At 39.8% G+C, this 27453-nt stretch overlaps 1 protein-coding gene across 1 annotated transcript in view; it reads right to left on the bottom strand.

Moving 5' to 3' along the window:
• The window catches only part of LOC129407407 (uncharacterized), a 125338-nt gene that overhangs the window by 78415 nt on the left and 19470 nt on the right, over nt 1–27453 (bottom strand). The window contains exon 2 of the mRNA XM_055148278.1: nt 16729–16873. Within this exon, the coding sequence (XP_055004253.1) occupies nt 16729–16873 (145 nt within the window). The remainder of the gene's footprint in view (nt 1–16728; nt 16874–27453) is intronic.

Genomic DNA, 27453 nt, shown 5'->3' with positions numbered 1-27453 from the left:
AAGAATTGACAAAAAGACTGAATCTGAACTGACAAACTAATCCAAGAATCACACCTCAGATCGTGTTTGTGCAGATCTAAACTACAGGGTTAGCAGCTTTTGTGCAGAAGAAGACAAGAGACTTTGTTGAAAAATTGCAGCTTTTGTGATTGCTACTTCAAACTAATACTAAAACTAATACTACTATCTTTAAACTACTACTACATACATGTATCATCAACAATATATTTCACTTAATGCCGTCACTATATGTTCTGTGGACTTTGACATAAAAACATTAAATTTTAATGGACGCCCTGCAGCCTGAGGGATATTACATTCATGAGCCTCAAACAAGCTCTGGGTCAACGCGCCCTTGACCTTCGGCCCCGGCGCAACATACAGTCAGAGAGGCGCCCAGGATATTTGTTCCAATTTAACGCGCGTCCCTGAAGGCGTCGCTGAAATAATGAGAAACGGGTTGGACGCGCAGTAACCCCCGAACGCCTCCCCTCGCCTCGCTCGCGCCGCCGAGTCATTCGCATGCGCCGGACGTATGAGGCCGTCTGCATATTCATGACGGGGCCGCAATGCGCACTGTGCTTCACCCAAAATATGGAAAAATAAGACGGCTACTTCAGACCGGTGAAAATACGTGTGAGTGTTTGCAGAAAATATAATAAAACTGTAATCAAAGTCCTAAATTATGCAAAAAAATCTGGTGAAATGTTGATACCCACCAGGCTGCCAGGAAGTCAGGAATCTGCGTCTCCCCAAAGAACACTTGGACTTTTCTATTTATTATTATTTATTTATACGTTCGGGAGTGAGAAACACAACTTCGATTCTTCATATGTTTCGTATGAAGAATTGACAATAAGCTGTTTTGAATTTGAATTGAATTTGGCACAACAAAAACAGATCTGGAGTTGTGTTTTGTTACATTCACACTTGTCTGAGTAATTCTTCTAATTAGTTTGTCTACATCTGGGTCCGGTCAAGTGGTAACGGAGGGAAACAGGGGCAGATTTTTGACATTCAAATGTCTCTTATTCAGAAACTAGAGGAACTATTGAAATAAGTAAAGTATCAGAATGTAGGAAAGAGTTACACTCCAACAGGGTCAAGTTAAACCTGTGAGATTCTTTCAAGTTCAAGACAAAAAATTTAAAAACTCATGTCAGTAACAGAGGGAATGAAATATGCAGCACTTTTTGGGCAATAAATACAAACTACAAATTACATATCCTTAACAAACTGGTTTGAATATTTGCTTCATATAGTTTTCTACCATATGGTCCAAGATTAGGTTGAAAAACCTCTTACTTTTTGAGTAATGAGATTTTTTATTAAGAAAGGTTCATGGTAACGGAGGGAAAAGTAACGGAGGGAAAATTGTGCAAACAAGTAGAAGGTGCAGGATTTTACATAATTTGTCTTTTTCTTCCGAATACTTTAATATTACTTCAAAATGAAAGGAAACTATTTCTATAAAATATGTCAGTCCTTCCAAGCAAATTTTTATCATTTTAAATACTTAAAAAAAAAAAAAATCATGTACCTTCATCATCAGTTCAAAGATGGAATAACACAAGATATGATGAAATACATCCATTTATTTACATGATTTTCAGGTCTTTGAAATTTGGGAAATAATTTTTGTTCCATGTTTCATACATGGTCTGTTTAAAACATATGGAACTTTAGAACCAAAAATGATACAGAAAAAAGGTCAACAGTTTCATAAACTAGAGTACATATGTATCTGTTCAATACATTTTTATATCAGATGCATTAACTTGAATTTTTGGCCTTGTTGTTTACATCTGCTTGACTGGGCCCATCTCCAAAACTCAAAATGCTCTGTTCCACTTTGTGATGTCATGCAGTGGTAGTTTTAAGTTACCGTTTGTTCAGTTTGGCAATTCCAGGGCTGTAATTATCCAAATGATTCTAGTGAAGCTGTATGGGTGTATTGCCGGGTTTTGCTCCGCTTCAAAACACAAGCACGATGAATGACAGCGAGTACAGTAAAAGTATGAACAGTCTGGCACAGAGCTGCTATCACAAAAAACAAGTCTAAATATAGGTTATGACCCGTATGATGTGGAGAACTCAGACTTTTCACACAATTTGATGTGATCGATATAATAAATGATGTAGTGCTGCAGACCTCGTATTACACTGAGCCATGAAAGCCTTTGAAAGCCTGGAGCTGTACAACTATTATGTATCTGGCTGGGTCAACCATCTGGGGTCCATGGAGGCTTTAAATTAGCCAGGCAGGCGATATCTAGTGCCTCCACTCAATTTCATTTTCTCTCCAGTGAGTAGGTCAGGAAACAGAATACACTAGACGGTTTGCAAGGACCCCAGAAGTTGTAGTCCGCACACCGGCCAATCAACGAAGAGCCGTGAAGCCATGAGGTCAAACTCATCGTGCCTGTCTGAGTCCCTTTTGTGGTAAAGCATAACAGTAAACTAAACGCTCGAGCTGGACGAAGACAAAGACAGACATTATGTGGCAAAGAATTCCAAGATCAAGGATTTACAGTCAGAACAAAGAGAATGTTTGGTGAATTTTCATCAAGTTATTGTCCTTCTTCCTGTGGGATTTGGTGCATTACATACGTCACAACCAAATAGCAGCGATTGGTTAAATAAAAAAGTACCTGCCTGCCGTCGAGTGAACAAATCCGAGTGAACAGATCCTCCTCTGATCCTGCTGCAAGATCAGACGGTTTCCACGAAGTGAAAGAAGCTGATGGATCAGGCTATGGATCAGATGAATGCTGTCGTTGTGTCCCTGGGCAAGACACTTAACCCACCTTGCCCACAGTGTCTGCGTACACTGGTGTGTGAATGTGTGTGTGAATGTGTGTGTGAATGGGTGAGTGGTTCCTTGTTGTAAAGCGCTTTCAGTGCCTTGAAGGTGGAAAAGCGCTACAGAAAAAATGTGACCATAAATGGCTGTCGACTTGTTTTTGCAGAACGTGCAGGGTTTGTGTGTTAAACATGTGTGAATGAAACAAAACACAACTCCAGGTCTGTTTGTGATGAGGAAACTGCATTAGAACTTAGATCAGGGAGCAGCTCATTTTAAATAGTTTGCAGTGGTCCGAAGTTATTCCTCACTCACCATGGAGCTTTTCACAATTTTTAGAGACCAGAGCAGAGTTTTGCAGTCACGGCAAAACTAACAACACTCCAGCCTGAGTGGCTCGTCGACTGATGCACCTCAGAGCAAGAAGGCTCTGGGTTCGACTCCCGTACTGTCCGTGCCTTTCTGTGTGGAGTTTGCATGATCTGCCTGTGTCTGTGTAGCCAGGCTCCTCCACCTAGTGCCTCTCTCCAGCGACTCGGTCAGGAATCAGAATACACTAGACGGTTTGCAAGAACCCTGGAAGTGTGAGTTTGGGCACCAGCCAATCAACGAAGAGCCAGACATTCTGTGTTGGCAACGATTTCCAAGATCGAGGATTTAAAGCCGGAACAAAGAGAATGTTTGGTGAGTTTTATCAAGGGGAAAGACGTTATTGTCCTTCTTCCTACGGGATTTGGGAAAAGCTTAATATATCAGTTAGTCCCGTTAGCGGCGCATTACATACGTCATGACCAAATAGCAGCGACTGGTTAAATAACATAAGTACCCGCCTACCGTCGAGTGAATGAATTCTAACACTGCGAGGTCAGACGGTTTCTAAAAAGTGAAACCGTCTGATAAATCAGGCTAGTGTCTGTGTGGGTTTCCTTCAGTTTCCCCCATCAACCCAAACAACAACCAAAGACTAACTCAAGATCTGGACATGGTCCCATTGCTCCTGACAGGTTTAACCCAGAGACACTGAAGGACGGTTCAAATGCAGAGGACAAATTTCCCTACAAGGACATAAACATGTGAACCTAAAACCTTAAAGGGCTCATATGACACTATTGTCTGATCGATGTTATAATGTTGTTTCCTCATCACAAACAGACCTGGAGTTGTGTTTTGTGAATGAAATCCAATTCTAAATACAAAATTCTAACATGGCTTAAATAGGGTGACCATATTTCTGTTTGTGAAAACCCGGACACCTTGGGGGAGGGGGGGGGGGGGGGGTCTCACCGTTTCTCTGATTTCTTTCTTTTTTTGTGTGTGTAATTTTGCATGCTTTTTTTTTTTTTTTTTACAGCGTATGAACGCGTATTGTGTATTACAGGCGGGTAGTAATTACACACGGGTAAGTCAGGACTAAACCAGGTCTAAACCAGGACTAATCTTGGACTTAAGAGAGAAAACGCCGAGCAGTTTGTCCGCAAAGTGCGATCGGGTAATTGCCGCGTTTAACTCCGTGAGGTGCAGAGCTGAGCCGGTCCTTTCTCCTGCGTCACCTCAAAGCCCGTCCTGACGGTGAGTCCTGTTTCAGTCCTGGTTTAGTCCTGTTTTAGTCCTAGTTCAGTCGTGGATTAGTCCTCCTCTTCAGTCCTGGAATCAGTCCTGCGCTGTTGGGCTCCATTACGGAATAAATGAATCTTGGGTTCGTTACATAAAGAAGGAGGAAAATAACAAAAGGACGACAGCAGCAATAAGTTTTAAGAAGGAAGTAAAAAGGGTTGTAACTGTCCTGTCTGAGAAAAGTGTATAAAGTTTGTACTGAGGGGTTTTACAGACTTAAAACTGATAGAATAATTGTAAAATATAAAGTTGATACTTTGTGGATTTCACCTGTCACGGGTTATTTTTAGAACGTAACTCCCGCGATAAACGAGGGACACTGTACCTCACAACCTGTGCACATGGACTCACACTTGTTCTGACCGCGATGGAAAACGGAGAATTTCTTGTACAAGTCATTAAGTGTTAAATGTGCATTTGTGCTTCAGTGTGTTGCAGACTGACCGACTGTTTGTGTCTCGCTCCTTCTGAGTCACAGACGCTACGAGAGACGCTCAGTTTAATGTCCCCAATGAACGGTAATGAAAACCTGGACATTTGCATCACTTTATAAAAAAAAAAAAAACCCGGACGCCCCGGACATGACGCAAAATACAGACATGTTCGGGGAAAAACGGACGTTTGGTCACCCTGGGCTTAAAGCTCACCAGAGTCAGTTTAGTGTAATATAGGACCTTTAATCTTCCTGGTTTGCAGATGATAATAATGCTTCATAATCAGATGCAATCTTGACATTTCTACTTTCTATTGTTCCACAATAGCCCACAAAATCCATCTGTCTGTATTTGCACAGTATTTTTCCTCTGCTCTGTTCAACAAATATTAATTTCCTCCAATCTGGCAACCCGCTAAGGAATGCCATTTCGCTCCAACAGTCTTGTCCCCAAATTCCCTCCTCTAACCCGCGTTGTATCTTCTCCTCCTCTTGTTCTCTCTTTCTCCTCTCTCTCTCTTTCCTCTCCTCCCCGTCTCTCTTCCTTCTCCTCCCCTCGTCTTCCTTTTCCCCCCTTTGTTTTTTCGTGTTTTGGATGTGTTTTTGGCGCTGCGGTTCAAAGCGGACCCGGGGCTAAAGCCATGGGGAGCACGAGGGGGTTGCCAGATCAGAACAAAGCGTGTAAACAGGAACAATAGGTCTCCCAAGGGTGCGCAGTTTAGATGTTACAGGGAGAGCACGGGTGACTTTGATTGGCTGTTGTCGTGCCAACAGCAGTGTCACGATGAATTTGCCTATTCAGAATTCAGACGTTTAGTCTTGGTTGATGGTTCGTATCTCTGTGATTACTGGGCCTAGTCACATGGAACTAAAACTGGCATAAAGTTGGCATAACTTTCAGCTTCCGAAGAAACAAAAGGTGGAGCCATTATTGAACCAACCGAACTTTAACCGGTGAGATTCACATCCTCCTGGGACCTGAAGAAGAAAGTGTATCGCAATATACATTTTTTGTGTGATTTTCTATCTATTTGGAGGTAAATGAACACCTTAGCATTTAGATTTTGTTAATTTTATTATTATTTATAATTTTATAACATGTCCTCTCTAATGGACGCCGGGGACATTTTAGGTGTTAAATCCATGCGACGTTAACAACCGAACAAAAACAACTTTTCTGATGACCAACATTTCTGACAAGCTTCTACAGACACCTCAAAAAGTTTTTAGATTCCCTTTTATTTATTTTTGTATTAATTTATTTAGTTTTTGTCATAGTGCAGCCACAAAATCCTATTTAGTCGTGTGACCAGACGTCCCTGTTGACCCGAGACAGTCCCAGTTTTGAGCTCTGTGTCCCTTGTCCCAGCAGATTTATACAAAACCAGTGTTTTGTTCCGGTTCTATGCACGAAATGTCCCAGGTGTGTTTATATTTGACCAATCTGATCCCTGCCAACAGTAAAGAGAGACATAAACTGACACGGTAACACTTTAGAATAACTACACCTTATTCAGCCTTAATAAAGCATGAACAAAGACTTAATTAATAATGATTCACGCTTAGTAACTACTTAATTACTACCTGAATTATCACTTAACTTGCACTTAATTCACCCTGTGCTGTAAATAGTTAACTCAATACTTCTTAATTACTCATGAACTAACCATTTGCATGTTTACAAATGCATATTTAAGTACAGATTTGAGCATTAATTAATGATTAATAAGCTATGAGAGAATGATTTACTAATAATACAATGCAATGATCATTCAGGCAGCTGTTATCTGTTAGTTAAGTCTTTCTGAGAGTTTTTCTAAAGTGAAAGACTAATTATGTTTATTAAGCATTTGTTAAAGTTGGTCAAATTCCAGAGAAACAATAATGCATTATTAGTAAATCATTCTCTCATGGCTTAATAATCATTAATAAATGCTCAAATGTGTACTTAAATATACATTTACAAATGCACACACAAATGATTAGTTCATGAGTAATTAAGTAAGAAATATTTACGAGTAACTATTTACAGCACAGGCGAATTAAGTGCAAGTTAAGTGCTAATTCAGGTAGTAATTAAGTAGTTACTAAGCGTGAATCATTATTAATTAAGTCTTTGTTCATGCTTTATTAAGGCTAAATAAGGTGTAGTTATTATAAACTGTTACCTGAGACATTTGTTTAGGTAAAATACAGAAAAGCTGTTTAAAAACGACCAAAACACAAAGAAAATGTGACTATACTGACTCATGTTAGTCATGAACAAAACAATTCTCTTTGCACAATTTTATTTTTACCAACTGCTCCAAACCGTTTTGTTTTTTGCAAATCTGTTCATCCTACTATTGAGTTCACTTTTTATCCTCGACAAGATAGTGCCCAATAATCTCGAGCCCTGTTTAAGCAGAGGAACCTAGTCCCCCCGTTAAGAGTCTATCTCAAAACACACTCAAAAAGACAGACTGGTGAACTCAATGTCCACTATAATGGACACGAATGAATGGACCAGGTCTCAGGAGGATGTGGCAAGTTTGTGGAGCCGACCCCCAACAGAAAATGTCCAGATCCGCATTGACGTAATTTCAGTTTGGATATTTCCTTCGCAGTAATTCGTCCAGGGAGTTGTACATTTTTGCCCATGTTTTATTAATGCTTCATTGTGTACCATTAAAGCACCATGGGGCCCTCCATCTCCTCGTCTCCATGGAGATGTTACTGCTTTGACTGAACTACTTACTCGGACCGCAGTGGTTAGAATGGGCCCCTCCAACCTGAAGATCATTTCCCGCTCGGACCAAGTACTTACGTTCTTGTGTTGTGTGTGTGTGTGTGTGTGTGTGTGTGTGTGTGTGTGTGTGTGCAGTGTTGGGGAGTAACAGATTACATGTACCAGAGTTATGTAATCAGAGTACAAATTATGAGTAACTGTATTCGGTTACAGTTACTGTTTCAGTGAGTGGTAATTGGATTACAGTTACATGGTTGAAATAAATGAATTACACAGAGGTATTTTCCTGTTTTCACATTTTGGGCTATTCCGTTTTTTGTTTTGTTTTGTTTGGTAATTCCACTTATTGCTGGACACTAAACCAAGTCTAAACCAGATCTAAAACCAGGTCTAAAACCAGGTCTAAACCCAGGTCCAAACCAGGTCTAAACCTGGTATAAACCAAGTCTAAAACCAGGTTTAAACTAGGTCTAAACCAGGACTAAACCAGGACTAAACCAGATCTAAAACCAGATCTAAAACCAGGTCTAAACCCAGGTCTAAACCAGGACTAAACCTGGTATAAACCAAGTCTAAAACCAGGTTTAAACTAGGTCTAAACCAGGACTAAACCTGGTATAAACCAAGTCTAAAACCAGGTTTAAACTAGGTCTAAACCAGGACTAAACCAGGATTTAACAGGACTAAATCCTGCTGCGTGGACCGTGTCTCCTCCTCTTCTACCAATAATATTTTTTATTTGGTTCAGTAAAGTCTGGGCTTTTTATTTTCTTTCAGCAGACAAAATATCTTATGTTACGATTTCCTCGTCTTTGCTTCTCTACAGCAAATCAAGTAATCCAAAGTATTCAGATTACATTACTCACCTTGTCATTTAATGGATTATGTTACAAACTACATTTTGGGGTATGTAATCTGTAATCTGTAAGGGATTACATTTTAAAAGTCACCTTCCCAACACAATGGTGCAGATCAGCAGCCTCACTTCTGTCAGTCTGTCCCAGGGCAGCTGTGTCTACAATAATATCTTACCAGCACCGAGTGTGGAGTGAGTGAAGAATGAGGACTGTTGCTCATTACAAGTGTCAGACTTTATTACTGTTGTTTCATTCATAACTTGCAAATGTCATTCTCCTCTTCTTCTTCACAACAAAATAAATCGCTTCTCTTCTCAGATAAATAAGAGTTTGGTGCTTCAGTTGTTGATTCTACAGAAATATGTGCGGTTTCCTAGACGACGTTCAGACTGCGGGGCTTAATGCTCAATTTGGATTTTGTTTGTGAAATCCGATTTTTTTGCGAGGTCGTAAACATTTCCAGTTAAATGTGACTTGTATGTGATCTCCAGTGTGAACTTTGAACAGAATATTTGTTTTAAGGAGGAGATTGAGAAGGAGAAGCACGACGGTTTTTGGCCGTAGTGATTTGTGGGGCAGCAGCAGCAACGTTTGTAGAAAGGAAGAAAGTGGGTGCAGAGTCTCAGCCAAGAGTGGTGGGATTGACCTGTGCTTCGCTGCTTCACTGACACGGACTTCAGACACAATTTTCATTGGACGAGAAGAACGTTTGTGTACATTTGTGACGTGTAGGTGGGATGAATGTGACCTGACCGTTCAGACTGAAGTCACAAAGATCAGATATGTATCAGTTTTAGGAGCACATATGGGCCCAGTCAAGCAGAAGTAAACAACAAGTTAATGCATCTGATATAAAAATGTATTGAACAGATACATATGTACTCTAGTTTATCAAACTGTTGACCTTTTATTAAGTATTTAAAATGATAAAAATTTTCTTGGAAGGACTGACATATTTTATAGAAAGTTTCCTTTCATTTTGAAGTAATATTAAAGTATTCGGAAGAAAAAAGTGACAAATTATGTAAAATCATGCACCTTCTACTTGTTTGCACAATTTTCCCTCCGTTACCATGACCTTTCTTAATAAAAAATCTCATTACTCAAAAAGTAAGAGGTTTTTCAACCTAATCTTGTACCATATGGTAGAAAACTATATGAAGCAAATATTCAAACCAGTTTGTTAAGGATATGTAAGTGAGAACCAAGAGTTATCACTGTTTGGATTTATTGACCAAAAAGTGCTGCATATTTCATTCCCTCCGTTACCGACATGAGTTTTTAAATTTTTTGTCTTGAACTTGAAAGAATATCACAGGTTTAACTTGACCCTGTTGGAGTGTAACTCTTTCCTACATTCTGATACTTTACTTATTTCAATAGTTCCTCTAGTTTCTGAATAAGAGACATTTGAATGTCAAAAATCTGCCCCTGTTTCCCTCCGTTACCACTTGACCAGACCCCTATCCAAGTGTCCTGGGTCACATTTGAAAAAAAAAAATCATATCTGTGTGGTTCAGACTGTCATTAAAAGATCAGATACAGGAGCACAGCGGCGAAAATATTGGATTTGGGTCACTTCAGGCTGCAGTGTGAACGTAGCCTCGTCCTCCGTGTTGTGTCCACCCCCCTTGGATTTGTTAATCTACCTGTCAATCATCGAGACAGGATACAGCACCAGACCCACACGTCTTTGTAAAGTTTTGTCAAAGCATGTGTTTTTTGCAGGCAATTAAAAATCAAAGCAAATTAAAAAATGTGTGTGCCAATAATAATAATAATACTAATAATAATGGAACCTTTGTATTCAGATTAGCGCATGTGCAGCTTCCGTTCAGAGTGGTTGGTATTCCACAGCCCGGCGGCTCTGGTGTGGAGCTGTGTTTTGGAGTGCTAATAGCTTTGGCCTTGGTGCATTAGATTGTAGTCAGAAGCTTTTGAAAAATAAATGAAGGATCGGAGGAAGTGCAGTTTTCAATAAATGATTCATTCAAAGTTTATCAGCCAAGTTCGACAACACAATTATACAGCTCCCCGTTTCAAACCTGAGCAGAATCTCAAAGACAAAGCACATTTCTGCAAAGTATATCTTTTACGACAGGTATAATATTCAATCATATTATAATGAACCTGCAGAAGACTTATACTTGTGAGTCTCTCTGAGTGGAGTTCGATATATTATCACATTAGGGGCCATCACAAACAGTATTTTATTTTATTTTTTGGCATTGAAGCTATCACCTGTACGCTTAGTGTCGTATTATTTGTAGTGGAACTGTGAAAAAGCAGAATTGTGTTCAGATTGTAGATTGAAAACAACTCATTCTGAAATATTGACAGAAGAGAAAAGACTGAAATCTGAAGTGACAAACGAATACAAGAATCAGACTCAGGTGACTTTATTTGGACCCGTCAGAGGTGGGACCAAGACGTTATTTTGCAAGTCTCAAGTCTTTGACCTCAAGTCCGAGTCAAGTCCCAAGTCAAATGCAGGGAAGGCAAGTCGAGTCTCGAGTCGCTGGCCCATAAATCCAAGTCAAGTCCGAGTCGTCTGCTTTGAGCTTCAAGTAATTTCACACAACTTCGATTCTTCATATGTTTCGTATGAAGAATTGACAATAAGCTGTTTTGAATTTGAATTGAATTTGGCACAACAAAAACAGATCTGGAGTTGTGTTTTGTTACATTCACACTTGTCTGAGTAATTCTTCTAATTAGTTTGTCTACATCTGGGTCCAGTCAAGTGGTAACGGAGGGAAACAGGGGCAGATTTTTGACATTCAAATGTCTCTTATTCAGAAACTAGAGGAACTATTGAAATAAGTAAAGTATCAGAATGTAGGAAAGAGTTACACTCCAACAGGGTCAAGTTAAACCTGTGATATTCTTTCAAGTTCAAGACAAAAAATTAAAAAACTCATGTCGGTAACGGAGGGAATGAAATATGCAGCATTTTTTGGGCAATAAATCCAAACTACAAATTACATATCCTTAACAAACTGGTTTGAATATTTGCTTCATATAGTTTTCTACCATATGGTACAAGATTAGGTTGAAAAACCTCTTACTTTTTGAGTAATGAGATTTTTTATTAAGAAAGGTCATGGTAACGGAGGGAAAAGTAACGGAGGGAAAATTGTGCAAACAAGTAGAAGGTGCAGGATTTTACATCATTTGTCTTTTTCTTCCGAATACTTTAATATTACTTCAAAATGAAAGGAAACTATTTCTATAAAATATGTCAGTCCTTCCAAGCAAATTTTTATCATTTTAAATACTTTTTTTTTTTTTTTTTTAAATCATGTACCTTCATCAACAGTTCAAAGATGGAATAACACAAGATATGATGAAATACATCCATTTATTTACATGATTTTTGGGTCTTTGAAATTTGGGAAATAATTTTTGTTCCATGTTTCATACATGGTCTGTTTAAAACATATGGAACTTTAGAACCAAAAATGGTACAGAAAAAAGGTCAACAGTTTCATAAACTAGAGTACATATGTATCTGTTCAATACATAGTCCGAGTCAAGTCCCAAGTCAAATGCAGGGAAGGCAAGTCGAGTCTCGAGTCACTGGCCCATAAATCCAAGTCAAGTCCGAGTCGTCTGCTTTGAGCTTCAAGTAATTTCAAGTCTTTAAACCAAAAAAGTACCAAATATAACTTAGATTTTTTAAATTTATATGAATTTTAAGATAAATTGTACTCATAAAAATCATAGTATATTTGTATATGCATATTTATAGAGAATATAAGAGTTGTAGAAATGCTAATGTTTCCTTTTTAAATGTCTTGACAAGATCTTAGTGTGAATCATTACGCTCAAAACAGAAAGAATTTAGATTTAAAAGTGCTTCTCAAGTCTTCTCAAGTCACAGGCCTCAAGTTCGAGTCAAGTCACAAGTCACTGACCTTGAAGTCCAAGTCGAGGCCCAAGTCTTAGTCCAGGCATGTCCAAACTATGGCCCCGGGGCCAAATGCGGCCCTCATATCAGTTATTCTTGGTCCTCAGGCTTCCAGGTGAACTGCCTCAAATTACCTTAAGTACATTTTACTACCAGTTATGTGAAAATCTACCTTGATAAAGCCAATATTTAACATTTAGTGTGCACCTTTGAGATTATAGGCTTGAAGAGAGGCCTGATGGCTCATTCCAACATGTTAAAAATGCACATATTTCAATTATTCACTGCACTGACCACCAGTCGATGGCCCTCGATCAGCTCTCTGCTTCATCAGGGTTTTGACATGTGGCCCTTGATAAAAAAAAAAAAAAAAGTTTGGACAACCCTGCCTTAGTACAATTTACCAAGTCAAGTCTCAAGTCCTAAAAATAGTGACTCAAGTCTGACTCGAGTCCAAGTCACAGCTTGCAAGTCCCACCTCTGGTACATCGATTTGTTTGCAGCAGTTTTCGGGTTTAACATCAGTGCATTTGTCTGCTATACAGTTATAATCTATGACGCCTGTGGATCATTATCATTATAATTTGCACATTTAAAATCACAAAATTCATCCAAAACAATGTAATAAAAACAAGAGCGCTGACTCCTGTGTTAGAAACTGTGGTGCCCGATGGGAGCTGACGTCACCGTAAACGTCAGCAGAGAGAAACGCAAAGCAGAGGATTTGTTTTCATTTGTACTAAAATTACTACATAATACTGCAGAATCCTACTTGTATCACGGACTTAGAACATCGTCACAGTGGGCGTGTAGCGTGTTCACATGGAGGAGAAAACGGAGACAGATCAGCAAAATGGCATCTTGAAAACAAATGATTAAAGATGCCTCAAACATCCGCGAATCACTGCAAATACAACTTTGAGACACACTGGCTCAGAATCAGTCTAATAAATACACTCAAAATCTCAAAACAGAAGAATAAAGTGCTACGATTTAAATAAAGGTGCTGTGCTTTAATAACGTGCTATGAAGATTTAATAAAGTGCTACGATTTAAATAAAGTGCTATGATATAAATAATGTGCTATGGTTTAAATAAAGTGCTATGATATAAATAAAGTGCTATGGTTTAAATAAAGTGCTATGATAATCTCATAAAGTGCTACGATTTAAATAAAGTGCCGTGCTTCAATAAAGTGCTATGATTTAAATAAAGTGCTGTGATTTTAATAAAGTGCTATGATAATCTCATAAAGTGCTACGATTTAAATAAAGTGCCGTGCTTCAATAAAGTGCTATGATTTTAATAAAGTGCTATGATAATCTCATAAAGTGCTATGATTTAAATAAAGTGCCGTGCTTAAATAAAGTGCTATGATTTAAATAAAGTGCTATGATATAAATAAAGTGCTATGATTTTAATAAAATGCTATGATAATCTCATAAAGTGCTACGATTTAAATAAAGTGCTGTGCTTAAATAAAGTGCTATGATTTAAATAAAGTGCTGTGCTTTAATAAAGTACTATGAATATTTAATAAAGTGCTACAATTTAAATAAAGTGCTATGATATAAATAACGTGCTATGGTTTAAATAAAAAGCTATGATTTAAATAAAGTGCTATGATAATCTCATAAAGTGCTACGATTTAAATAAACTGATGTGCTTTAATAAAGTGCTATGATTTTAATAAAGTGCTATGATATAAATAAAGTGCTATGATTTTAATAAAGTGCTATGATAATCTCATAAAGTGCTATGATTTAAATAAAGTGCTGTGCTTTAATAAAGTGCTATGAAGATTTAATAAAGTGCTACGATTTAAATAAAGTGATATGATATAAATAAAGTGCAATGGGTTAAATAAAGTGCTATGATTAAATAAAGTGCTGTGCTTCGATAAAGTGCTATGATGTATTTCAGAACATGTTTGTATACAGTAGGTCTAAACTACAGATACAACAAGACCTTCTATAAACACACTGGACATTTTGCTCTTTTCTTCAGAGGACACTGTTTTACTCTCGCAGACTTTGCCATTTGATAATTGCGCCAAATCAAATTGTGATTTCGATTCATTTTCAACATGTCACAACGAAAGCCGAAGGTGGATTCGAGGTGAAAGGCAGCAGCAGCAGCAGCAGGAGGGGTTAGGGGGGTTCTCGTGATTTTAGGGAATCACAAAAGCAAACATGAATCAAAGCCGAGCGAATGAGCAGAGACAGAAAAGATGTCTCCAACTTGTTGAAGATGTGTTTTTCTTATTGTATGACCAAACAGAATAAGAGACGTCTGTTATTTCACACACGCGTTATTCCGGTGGTGTGAAGTCAGTGCCTGAATAAACCCCGTAAACATGGATTTCTGTTTGTGCTTTTATCAAAGAAGTCAGCTTTTTTTTTTTTTTTTCCTACTCAGTCAGGAAGAGTCACAATTAAACCAGGTCCAATAATAAAGTCATTCAAGAGGGGGTATTTTACTTCTATGGGCTATTCACTGCAAACACATAACATATTTAGAACACCAAGTTACCTTTTATTGTTTTCAAAATGCTATATTTGCCAAAAACAAGGCATTAACGTGTCTTAAAAGTTTTAGTTTCATTTTTTACACTCTATCACTCCCCCTTCAGAGCGCTATCACAACACAATCCGAGTGCATGAAACTACTGCACATCAAATCAGGTTTGTCAGGTTGCTGTGTACAGTTTTGTCACATGTTTTTGTATACCGTATTTTTCGGACTATAAGGCGCACTTAAAATCCTTTAATTTTGGACGGTGCACCTTATGTATTAATTCTGGTTGTGTTTACTGACCTCGAGCAGATTTTATGTGGTGCACAGCGCTAAAAAAGCTGTCAAAATGTTTTAGTATGACTTTGGTAAACTACGAAGTCGCACCGCTTGATTGATTGTCGGAGCATTACGGCTGCTGTAGTCAGGAGCCTCATGGAGTCGTGTTCTTTAGTTAGACAGAAGCTGAACCGCATCAGCACACAAGGAGTGAGCTGTTTTTTCAGAGCTTATAGTTTATGCAAATTAGTCACATGGTTTTAACTTTTGTTTAGTTAAACAAATAAGCAAAGCTGCATTAAAGACATTATTACTCAGAGTATATTTGAGTTGTCCTCGTAGGAAATAAAAAACAAACAAAAAAAAACTTAAATGATCCTCCCACATTCACCAAGACAGAGAGGCAACACCGAGCAAGTTACATCACGATCTCCCAATGGATCGTGGACACCTGGACTAAGGATCAGTCTCAAGTGTCGTCCATTTGTTTCGCTTAATGCTCATTAAAATCTAGTGCAACTTATGTATGAAAATAGATGAGAGAATTCAACATTATTCATAGGCTACGTTCAGACTGCAGGGCTTAACGCTCAATTCTGATTTTTTTGTGAAATCTGATGTTTTTGCGAGGTCGTTCACATTTTCAATTAAATGTGACTTGTATGTGACTCCAGTGTGAACATTAAACGGCCCAAAAGTGTCCCGCATGTGACACTGGAGACACGACGACGTCAACCGCAGCGAGCGTCTCTGTGTTTACGGAAGTTGTCCAAACATGGACGCAGCATCGAGCACCTGGAGATTTTAAAGTTCCTCTCGTACCGGAGCCAGAACATGAACAAGTTATTTGTTTTAAGGAGGAGATTGAGAAGGAGAAGGACGAGGTTTTTGGTCGTGGTGTTTTGTGGGACAGCGGCAGCGACGTCCGTTGAAAGGAACGTGTGGATGTGGAGACGGAGCCAAGAGTGGTGAGTGGGTGATGTGCTTCACTTCAGTGACACGGAGTTCATTAACAATTTTCGCCTACTTCAGCGCAGAATAGTGACGTTTGTGTCTTGTTGATAACGTGTAGGTGGATGAATGCACTTTGGCCGTTCACACTGAAGTCACATGTCAAAAGATCAGATATGTATCGGTTTCAGGAGCACATATCCAAGTGTCCTGGGTCACATTTGAAAAAAATCTGATCTGTGTCGTTCAGACTGTCATTAAAAGATCAGATACAAGTCATATAGAGGCCAAAAAAATCAGATTTGGGTCACTTCAGGCTGCAGTCTGAACGCAGCCATATTGCGCCTTATAATCCGGTGTATCCCTATAGTCCAAAAAATACGGTGCTCATGTAGAACTGTCATGTGGGAGCATGGGTGACGTGGTCTTGTGGGTGTTGTCTTGGACAGAATCTTACAGCTAATCATAAGGAGGATTTGAAAAGTGCCCAGCAGAGATCACTAGATTACTTAAACATCTAAAACCTTTCAGACATGTTTTTGATAAGAAAACATGTGTCATAACATGGTAGAAAGCTCCAAAAGCCATAATATCCCCTCTTTAAAGTCATGTGATGTACGGGTCCATGCACAGACTCACCGTTACATGGTCCAGGGAGGAGGAGGGGGGCGTTCCCGCGCTGATCCGTCTGTTGCCCCGGTGACCGTAAACCACCTCGGGACAGGAAGTGAGCAGAGCGGCCGCAGCCACCGCCCACACAGCCAGAGTGCCCATGAGCGCCCACCTGAGGAGAGCAAAGGAACTGCATGTGAACAAGCATGACTCCTGGGTTTGTGTTTTCACAAAGCCAAAGTTTCAATATTAAGGAATAGACTCGATACTCGATACTGATTCTGAGTCCATGATGATAATAAAAAACAGGGGTGTGTACTAGTCTATGTGCTCTTCTACTTGTTCTGATACGGCTCAACATCATTCTTTACTATCAATACCTGCTCAAATAAGTGTTTAGTTATGAAGATTTTATTAATAAAATGTCATTTTTATGCAGGCAATAAAAGTACTTTCTTTATGTGACCATGAGATCTTATATGATATTTAGAAAATTAACTTTGTCTTCTTTTTATGTAGAAACACGAAGCGAAGCGCACGGACCATCAACAGAGATGAGGGGCTTTTACCTTGGCTCATACACGAGACTCACTTCTCCAGAGACCCAGAGGCCACACGGGGGCAAATGTACTGATTCTGATACAGATTTGTGCTGAATTTTGAACAGAAACACTAGATTATTATTATATATATATTTTTTTTTCAGATGTTTTTATTTGTATAGTTTTATTTGTTCAAACTATGGCTTTGATAAAAAATTAACCCTGCAGGTTTTTCAGCAGATCTCACACAGTAATAAAAATACTTTTACTTGTCAATCCTGTTCAAAAATGTATAGTCCCTGACAAAAGTCTTGTCGTTTATCTATTCTGTAGAAACAAAAGCTTATAACCTGAATTACATGACATGAATGACATAAAGACATGAACATCATTGAGCAGGTCTGGGGTAGAATGAAAGAGGAAGCATGGAGGCAAAACCAAAGAATCTTGATGAACTCTGGGAGGCTGTAAGACGCTTTCTTTGCTATTCCTGATGACTTCATCAACAAATTGTATGAATCATTGTTGAACCACATGGATGCGTCCTTCAAGCTCATGGAGTCATACAAGATATTAAATATGGATCTCACAGCACCACTACTTCATTCACTGACGTTATGCAACATATTTTTGTATTTGAAGTAAATTATTTGTTCAATTTTCTGTAGGCGACAAAACTTTTGTCTTGCCAAAATCTGACCTTTCTGTGTTCATTAAATGATCAATCTTTCTTCAGTGAAGCAAATTTATTTTAGTTTATTGAACATAATTTGGGAGGGTTTTAGCTTCATATGAGACATTTCTAAAACCAATCAATTAATTTAAAGTCAGGTTATAAGCTTTTGTTTCTACAAAATAAGCAATAAGACTTTTGTCAGGGACTGTAGTAGAAAGTACAGATACCTGCTCTCAAATGTACTGAAGTAAAAGTAAGTAACTTAAGCTTTACTTACAGTATTTTACTGCTTTTACTTTGTTATATTTCACCACTGGAGAAATGTAATGCCACACTGTGAAACATTCCAAGCAAAGCAAGAACATCTCCATCGACACAAGCGAAAAATCCCATAGTTCAGCTGTAAGTATTTTGCAGCACAAAGTACAGTTAGTGCTGGTGACAGTGGTGTGTGTGTGTGTGTGTGTGTGTGTGTGTGTGTTGTGTGTGTGTGTGTGTGTGTGTGTGTGTTCAGTGTGTGTGTGTGTGTTCATGTGTGTGTGTGTGTGTGTGTGTGTGTGTGTGTGTGTTCATGTGAGTGTGTGTGTGTGTGTGTTCATGTGTGTGTGTGTGTGTGTGTGTTCATGTGTGTGTGTGTGTGTTCATGTGTGTGTGTGTGTGTTCATGTGTGTGTGTGTGTGTGTGTGTGTGTTCATGTGTGTGTGTGTGTGTGTGTGTGTGTTCATGTGTGTGTGTGTGTGTGTGTGTGTGTGTTCATGTGTGTGTGTGTGTCGTGTGTGTGTGTGTTCATGTGTGTGTGTGTGTCGTGTGTGTGTGTGTGTGTGTGTTCATGTGAGTGACAGTGTAGAACCAGCCGTGCTCTTTGTGTTTCTAGGACAAGCTGAAATATTCATCGAGCCAAAGTGTTTAATATTAAATGGTGCAGTGCTGAGTCGATCACCGCGGTGACAGAGTCACTCACACACGTGAGCTCCACTCAACAGCTTCACACTGATACAAGTGGAAGAGACAGAAACAGACTCGTATCCGCCCATGGACCCGACCTGGACCACTGACGGATCACACACATACACAAGAATAAAAGAGAAATACTACCATTTACTGTTGAAAATCACAGTTTACTGTCTAAAGAAAGAGTTTTTATTATCATCGTGGTTCGGGAATCGGTATCGAGTATCAAACTGTTCCTTAGTATCGAAATGAAGTTTGAAATGTTTGTATCGTGACAACACTAACTCAAAATAAATCCACTGTGTGCTGTCTGCATCCAATTATAAAGTGGTTTATTGTTCAAGAATCAGGAAGGGTGTGTTAACATGCTAGTTATTATGGTTGTTTAGCCTCTGAGATTTGTAAAAAGTGCTTATAAGCTCATACGGTAAGTGAGGAATAACTTTAGAGCAGTAGAAACCATTTAAAGGGTCCTTGTTCAATCCTGGGGTAGTCTTGGTTTAATCCTGGTTTAATCCTGGTTTATTCTTGTACACTCCTGGTTCTGTCCTAGACCTTCTTTAGTCTGTCGTTAGTCCTGGTTTAGTCCCGGTTCACATCGAGTATGGAGTCTTACTTTTGAAAGCTTTGTGACAAGTCTAGTTCAAAATAATTCCACTGTGTGCTGTCTGCATCCTGTTATAAGTGCATGGAAGTGCATGTTAGCATTCTAGTTGATGCTATTTGATTTCTGGGAGTGATGAAAAACAGTCATATACTCATTCCGATGAACAATTAGGATGTTCAGTACGTATAAGGTAAAGGAAGTCAGTGTTTAGTCGTTCTTTAGTCCCTCTTTAGTCCTAGTTTAATCCTGGGTTAGTCTTGGTTTAGTCTTTAGTCTTGGTTTAGTACTACCAGTGTCGGGAGTAACAGATTACATGTACCGGAGTTATGTAATCAGAGTACAAATTACGAGTAACTGTATTCAGTTACAGTTACTGTTTCAGTGAGTGGTAATTGGATTACAGTTACTTTGTTGAAATAAATGGATTACACAGCAGTGTTTTACTGTTTTCACATTTTGGGCTAAACCCCTTTTTTTTTTTCTTTTTTTTTTTTTTTCTGTAATTCCACTCATTGCCAGAAACTAATCCAGGTCTAAACTAGATCTAAACCAGGTCTAAACCAGGACTAAACCAGAACTAAACCCAGGACTAAAACCAGGTCTAAACTAGGTCTAAACCAGGACTAAACCAGAACTAAACCCAGGACTAAAACCAGGTCTAAACTAGATCTAAACCAGGATTAAACTAGGACTAAACCAGGACTAAAACAGGATTTAACAGGACTAAACCAGGACTAAAACCAGGTCTAAACTAGATCTAAACCAGGACTAAACCATGCTGCGCAGACGTGTCTTCTCCTCTTCTATCAATAATATTTTTAATATGTTTAAGGAAAGTCTGGGCTTTTTATTTTCTTTTAAAAGACAAAACATCTTATGTTACGATATCCTCGTCTTTGCTTCTCTACAGCAAATCAAGTAATCCAAAGTATTCAGATTACATTACTCACTTTAAGTAATTTAATGGATTACGTTACAAACTACATTTTGGTGTGTGTAATCTGTAATCTGTAGGGGATTACATTTTAAAAGTCACCTTTCCAACACTGAGTACTACTAGAGCACTACTTTAGTCCTGGTTCAGTCCTGGTTCAGTCCTGGTTCAGTCCTGGTTTAGTCCTGGTTCAGTCCTGGTCCTTTAGTCCTGGTTCAGTCCTGGTTCAGTCCTGGTTTCAGTCCTGGTTCAGTCCTGGTTCAGTCCTGGTTTAGTCCTGGTTCAGTCCTGGTTCAGTCCTGGTTCAGTCCTGGTTCAGTCCTGGTTTAGTCCTGGTTTAGTCCTGGTTTTAGTCCTGGTTCAGTCCTGGTTCAGTCCTGCTTTAGTCCTGGTTCAGTCCTGGTTCAGTCCTGGTTCAGTCCTGGTTTAGTCCTGGTTTAGTCCTGGTTTAGTCCTGGTTCAGTCCTGGTTCAGTCCTGGTTTAGTCCTGGTTCAGTCCTGGTTTAGTCCTGGTTCAGCCCTGGTTTAGTCCTGGTTCAGCCCTGGTTTAGTCCTGGTTCAGTCCTGGTTTTAGTCCTGGTTTAGTCCTGGGTTTAGTCCTGGTTCAGTCCTGGTTCAGTCAGTCCTGGTTTCAGTCCTGGTTCAGTCCTGGTTCAGTCCTGGTTTCAGTCCTGGTTCAGTCCTGGTTCAGTCCTGGTTCAGTCCTGGTTTAGTCCTGGTTCAGTCCTGGTTCAGTCCTGGTTTAGTCCTGGTTTAGTCCTGTATACTCTTGGTTCTGTCCAAGTCCTTCTTTAGTCCTGGTTCACATTGATTATCGAAACTATTCCTTAGTATCAAAATTGAGTTTGAAAGTGTAAAATTGTGAAAACACTAGTTCAGAATAAGACCACTGTGTGCCGTCTGGATCCAGAGAAGTGTTGTATTGTTCTAGAATCAGGAAGGCTGTGTTAGCATTCTACTTGCTTTGCTGCTGAAATGTGTTAAAAAGCACTTAAAAACTCATCGTGGTGAATAATTAGGATGCTCAGATTGCACAGGGTAAGTGAGGAATAACTTTGGACGACTGCAAACTGTTTCAAATGAACAAATTCTGCTTTTCACGTTTTTAAGGACAGTAAAACTCAGCCGCAGCGACTTTAAATCGACAGGCTCCTCTACACCAGACAATACGGTAACGGCTCGGAACCACAGGGCTTCGTTCCAACATTATTAAATCCACGTCTTTTTACTGTGTTTGATAAAGACAAAGTGGTAGCGTCCTGCCTCACAGCGAGAGGGTCACCGGGTCAGTCCTCCGCAGATCTGCTCACTCGCCTCCTTTTTGCTGCCAGACACTTGTAAAACCGACCTGATTAATAATGCTGAATCCCCATAGAAACAGTGAACATAAATGAACTGTCCACGCGCAGGTCGGCCTGGTGTGAAACTGGGAAGTGGCCAGAGAATAAAACAGAGTCTAGTTTGGGATGAGAATAAATCAACTCTGGAATACAGCTAAAACTACTACTACTGTATTTTTAACTGACTATAAGCTGCCATTTTTCACGGTTTGGGTGTTTCCTGTGACTCATACTGCTGTGTGACGCAGATATTAACTCTTTCCCCCCTGGACGTCTACTAGGAACAACCCATACATATGTTACTAGTTCTACCCATAGAGCATAACTGCATAAAAGAAAACAGACTTCCACGAGTGATTATAAATGATTTTTACACTCATGAACTTAATTGTAACACAGACATATTTGTATCTCTGGAAACCTTAGACTCTGAACTCTTCATTTATGGATGTTTAAATGTGATTCAACTCATTTATAGGTGTATAACAGCTCACTGAAAATGAGAGTTTACCTGGTCAGGTGCAAACTCGAAAACAAAAAACTACATTCAGCATCTGATATCTGCATGTTCTGAAAACTATATTCATAAAAAAATAAAAAAAATATACTTTGTCAAAGTATTTAAACAGATTTCATATCACCAGATACAGTAGAGCCAAGTGTTCACCTGTTTTTACCTGTTGTTCACCTGTGTGCACCCAATTCATTTTTTTCCATTTAACTTATTCAACTCATTTAGCTGATTCAACTAATTTAGATTATTATAATATAATAATATAAATAATAAAACTCTTCCCGTCAGTGTGTGTTCCAGTATTTATCATCTTGGCTATTTTCTCGTGTGCAGAGCTCCGCATAAGTGTTTTTTCTGTAGCGATTCTGTTATACATCGCATCTTGGAAAAAAAGACTGAAATATTTTAAAGGACTCGCCTTGAGCCACATCCAGATTTCAGGGCAATTTTGGTTCATAATCGAGTATAAAGCTCAGATAGTTTGTTGGGACATCGCAGGACTCCACACAGACGCATCAGTGACATTCTCACCTTTGTAAGTTTCCCCGAAAGTCCTGTCGCTATCGCTGTTTTCCACTTTATAACCAACTTCAACATCATCACTTTGAAATCTATAAAAGTCACTTTCTCTAAACTTATCCATAAAATACGTCCGCTCCTCATTATTTCTAAAACTGTGCGCCACAGCGCCGTGATCTTTCCATTACACGTGTTTCGTGTTGTGTTTTTTCCGGAATCTACCATCGTTACTATTTCGATTAACTTCGGAAAAAATCGGCAAAAACATATCCTTGAATCCTATTGGTCAGTCTAGTGTGGGTTGTAGTGGCCCCGACCGATCGCAGTCTCTGTTTAAATGTGAAAAACCGAGCCGTTTCTAAAGGTCGTCAAATCTCGTCTTTTAGTGAAACAGCGGAGGAGTCAAAAGTCGTCATTAAGGAAACAGGGGGGGTCGTCAAATGTCGTCTTCATGGGGGAAAGAGTTAAAATGTTCACACTGAAGCGGCGAGAGGATCTAGTCTCGTGTGTGAGTATCTGCTGCTCCTGTTCCTCCTGTACCACTGTCACTTCACTCTACTGCGCATGTCTCCTGCAGAAAGAGCCTCTGTTCTGTCTGTATCATGTCAGTCGATCGCACCGTTACTTTTGTACCACTGAAAATATTTTTTAAAAATTAAAAACAAACATAAAGACAATTGAGAAGACTGAACACAAAAAAATCTGCAGCTGAAAACGATAACCGAGCAGCAGAAAGAAAGTTTGGAGTGAGAGAGAAACTTGTGACTCCGGGAGGATGCACCATGAAACTTTCCTGAAGTCACTGGATGGATGGACAAAGCCTGGACTTCAGTGACACCGAAACCATCCTGTCGGGATTCAGAAAGACCCGAATACCTTATTTTCTGGGCGATTAGACGCGCTCTTAAGCCTCTAACCGCATCAAGAAACGACGGCGTGCACCGCAATCCAGAGCGCCCTAAACACGAATCCACTCGGGTGTTCCAGTACGACTTCAGTAAACTACAAAGCCGCAACACCCTCAGAACAGCGACATTACTTTGTTTGTGGCTCGGTGTTTTGTCCTTTGGGTTGGACCAGTCTCTGTCTTAAAGTATTTGTAGGTTTGAAATAGACCGGGATCTCATGTTGTCTGAAAATCCTCTGTAATTTTTCAGAAACACCAGCCATGTAGGGAATAGTTATAGATTCTGTGTTGTCCTGTTTTTTTGTTCTCTTGGTTTTGTTGAAGGCCCATTTTGGATCTCCACAAACAGAGAGGGCTTTCTGCACATGTTGTTCTTCTTTCTCCTTTCCCTCTGTGCTTGTGGGCACCACTTGAGCCCTGCACTGAAAAAATGGTCTGAGAGGGGTTGCTTCAAATTGCAAAACAAATTTGACAACAATAAACATCACTTTTTTTACGTTTCTCTGTCCAGCTGTTTAAATCTTACAAACATCGCTTGATTGTGGCGAGTGTGAGACCTGCAGGTTTTCATCAGGTTGAGGAAACATGACTTTATTATAATTTCTGGTGAGGCTCCTCCCTCTGGAATTCACCTCTAATGTAACAGGACACAGGACAGATCCAGGAGCAGAGACACACAGTGTGGAGCAGGAGGATATGAGAACTGATTCTGGAGGTGAGACTTTTCAAAGATTTTATTATGTGCTTCTCCGGCCTAGAATGTCGTCATTGTTAAAACATGTTTTGTGTTGTTTTATTTGAAATTAGAGTTAATGTAAGACAGCTTGAAACAAATTGTTTTTAACTGTCCATTCTACAAGAGTGTGACAGTTTGTACTCAGAGTTGAATGTGTTTTGTTCCAGAGTCGTCTACAAACACAGAGTGACGTCCAGGTTCTGGCTGGAGCTGTGGGGAAGTTCCATGAATGTTACAGCTGATGTTTCAGAAAAAAGAAGATGTTTGAGAACCAACAAACACAGACCACATATGAACAATATGTTCATAAGTAAATCTATATGTTTATAAGCTGTTCCTACTAAAGATCAATACATTTTAAGGAAAGGTACTTAATAATTCGATATATTGTGACAGCTGTCGGTATTATTGTGAGATTTCTGACGATACGATATCAGGATATTTCGGTTATTGTTGCATCCCTACGGAAGAGTGTCGGAGAAGTGAGGAAGAAGACAAACTGCTCTACCTCAACCCACTCCCACATCCCAGCTCACAAATCCAAAGAGACGTGGATGAAAGTCCGAAGACAGGACTGGTGGAGCTGGATCGCCCGGATCGCGTCAGAAGAACGACCCAACGAGCATGAATGACCGCAATTATTTTTAAGAAGAATAAACCTTTACATGATCAAGGAATGACTGTATTTTCTGCACTATTAGGCTCAAAAGCCTCCAACCCCATCAAAAAACGACTGCGCGCCCACAATCCAGAGTGCCCTATAGGTGAGTTTCAGCTGACGTCATTGTTATTAAAAGCCCGCGTTGCTGCTGGGAAAAATTTTGGTCAGAGGCAAGAAACACGGTAGCGTCAAACACAGTGCGTAACCTCGCGTATTTTACCCCCGATAATGGTAAATTCCTGCTGCATTATCGGATGCACACAAATAGAAGCACGGAAGAAGGAAAATGTCTTTTTTGTATTCTGAGTGAAAAGAACCGCTAACGGTGAATTAAACGACTTTCAAACATCCGCAGAGCAAACGTAGAAGATCCTAACAAACCGTGGACTCCAACAAGTTCAACAACACATCGAGACTCTTGGAGGTTTTCATCTTTTCTGCTGTGAATGGCCCAGGAGTTTCCACCAAGTCATTGTGGATATCGCCCAAGTGAATATTTGTCCAGGTATTTGGCGATTCTGACCAGAAATTTGGTTTGGTTCCACCTTTTGTCGGGGTTGAAAAGGGTGATTTGTCGTCCGTCGATGCTTATGACCAATTTCTGGTCAAATCATCTCGGGTCCTCTGCCGTTAGAGTGGATAAATAACCGGGATCAATACCCTTTACGTGCTTTCTCGCTCCGTCCGTCATGTTGAATTAGTGTTTCTTGCCGCCGACCAAAATAATTCCCATCATGCAACGCGCGCTTTTGTCGACAATGAAACTCGTCTATACATGAATCCATCAGGTGTCCCAGCACGACTTCAGTAAACTACAAAGCCACACCACCCGCAGAACACGCAAACACACACGGAGCAGACAGCGACCGCACAGCGAAAACACCCACAGACACACTCATCACTCCACGCCGACGAGGAACGGAACGGAGGAACGAACCTGAAAAAGCGAGCGCGATGTGCCGCTTCTAGACACGACTGAACAACTGAGTCACTGCGAACACGCCGACAATCCGTTGGTCCCAGACACACCCTCCCTACACGCCACAACTGAACAAAGCCCAGAGTCACCTGTGAACGAACAAACAAACAAAACCACTCACCCATCACACTGTTGGGTTTCATTTAAAGGTTGTATGGAGGATTTTTTTTAGTTTCAAACTGTCAGTCAAAGATTAAAATACCATTACAGAGACGCAGCAGCTTTGTAATTATGATGACCAAAAAAAAAAAGAACGAAAAACCATCAACTGTGGACGTGTTGAGGCCAGATAAACATCAGCCAATAGAAAACGAGGCTCCCTCATTTTCTATTGGCTGTTAGGTTGTCAATCAAACTCCCTAGTGTAACTGACTCGTCGGAGCGCGGGGATTACGTGGTTTATGCAGCGGTTCTTAGAGGCTTTTTCGAACTGTCGCTTCCTCGCATTTCGCACAAAGTTTGTCATGACGATGTCGGACGAGAATCCACGACCGGTTCGCCGCAAAAGAAAGTCCGTTTTTGAGGTCGCCGAAAGAAGAAGAGAAGAGGAAAAGGAGCAAAGCCAAACTGAGGTGATTCTTGGAGATCTCGTCCAGCGATGGCGCGACCGAAGCAGACGAAGGGTCTAAAAACTGACGCTTCGGTCGCTGAATTACTTCTAGACAGGAAACTTCAACAGTAATTCTGAATGCGCACAAGGACTGTCGCTGTATTTCTCTTCCCTTAAAAAAAATCTGTTAGAGAATTCTATGATATAAATGTATTTCTCTGACAAAATCCTCTATACAACCTTTAAAGTCCGGTGCAGTTTATTTGTGAAAAAAGTTCGAAAATAGACCATTTAATGACAGTGCGTTTCATAATCCACATCGCCTAATAGTGCTGAAAATACGGTAATTTGGCTTTAAAAATCGTAATGTGCCACCCACCGTTTCATTCTGAATAATCATTTTCATTTGGAATTAAGTGTTTACACGGTCAGAATTAAATGATTTTTATTCAGAATTGGCAATTGTACATTTGAGTCACAAGTTGGTGCACTGTGGAACTTTTCGGGCTGGTGAACCTTCCTGTTTCCATGGAGATGCTGTGGTTTTCTCCAGCTGAAGTGTTTGTGATCACAGAACAGAGCAAACAAACACGGCCGCGCAGACAGACGCACTTCAGACCGTTTTAGAGGAAACGCAGACTCGCAGAAAGAAGAAGCTGCGTGCGTTTGCGGACGGGAAAGTTCTGTTCTTCTTTCTCACGTCTGGATTTAGCAGAAGTTTGCGTGTGGGTCTCGTTCTGCTCTTGTGACACTTGTGATGTTCGGGTCTGATGTTTCAGAGAGAGTCGCCCCAGACTAGGGACGGGCATTCGATGAAATTTACGATCGATTATCAA

This window comes from Boleophthalmus pectinirostris, unplaced genomic scaffold (assembly GCF_026225935.1).
Source record: "Boleophthalmus pectinirostris isolate CB_2022bp ecotype Guang Dong unplaced genomic scaffold, ASM2622593v1 HiC_scaffold_12, whole genome shotgun sequence".
NCBI classification, from domain to species: domain Eukaryota; kingdom Metazoa; phylum Chordata; class Actinopteri; order Gobiiformes; family Gobiidae; genus Boleophthalmus; species Boleophthalmus pectinirostris.
The sequence above is the reverse complement of the archived record's forward strand: the minus strand, read 5'-3'. Positions and strand labels throughout refer to the sequence as shown.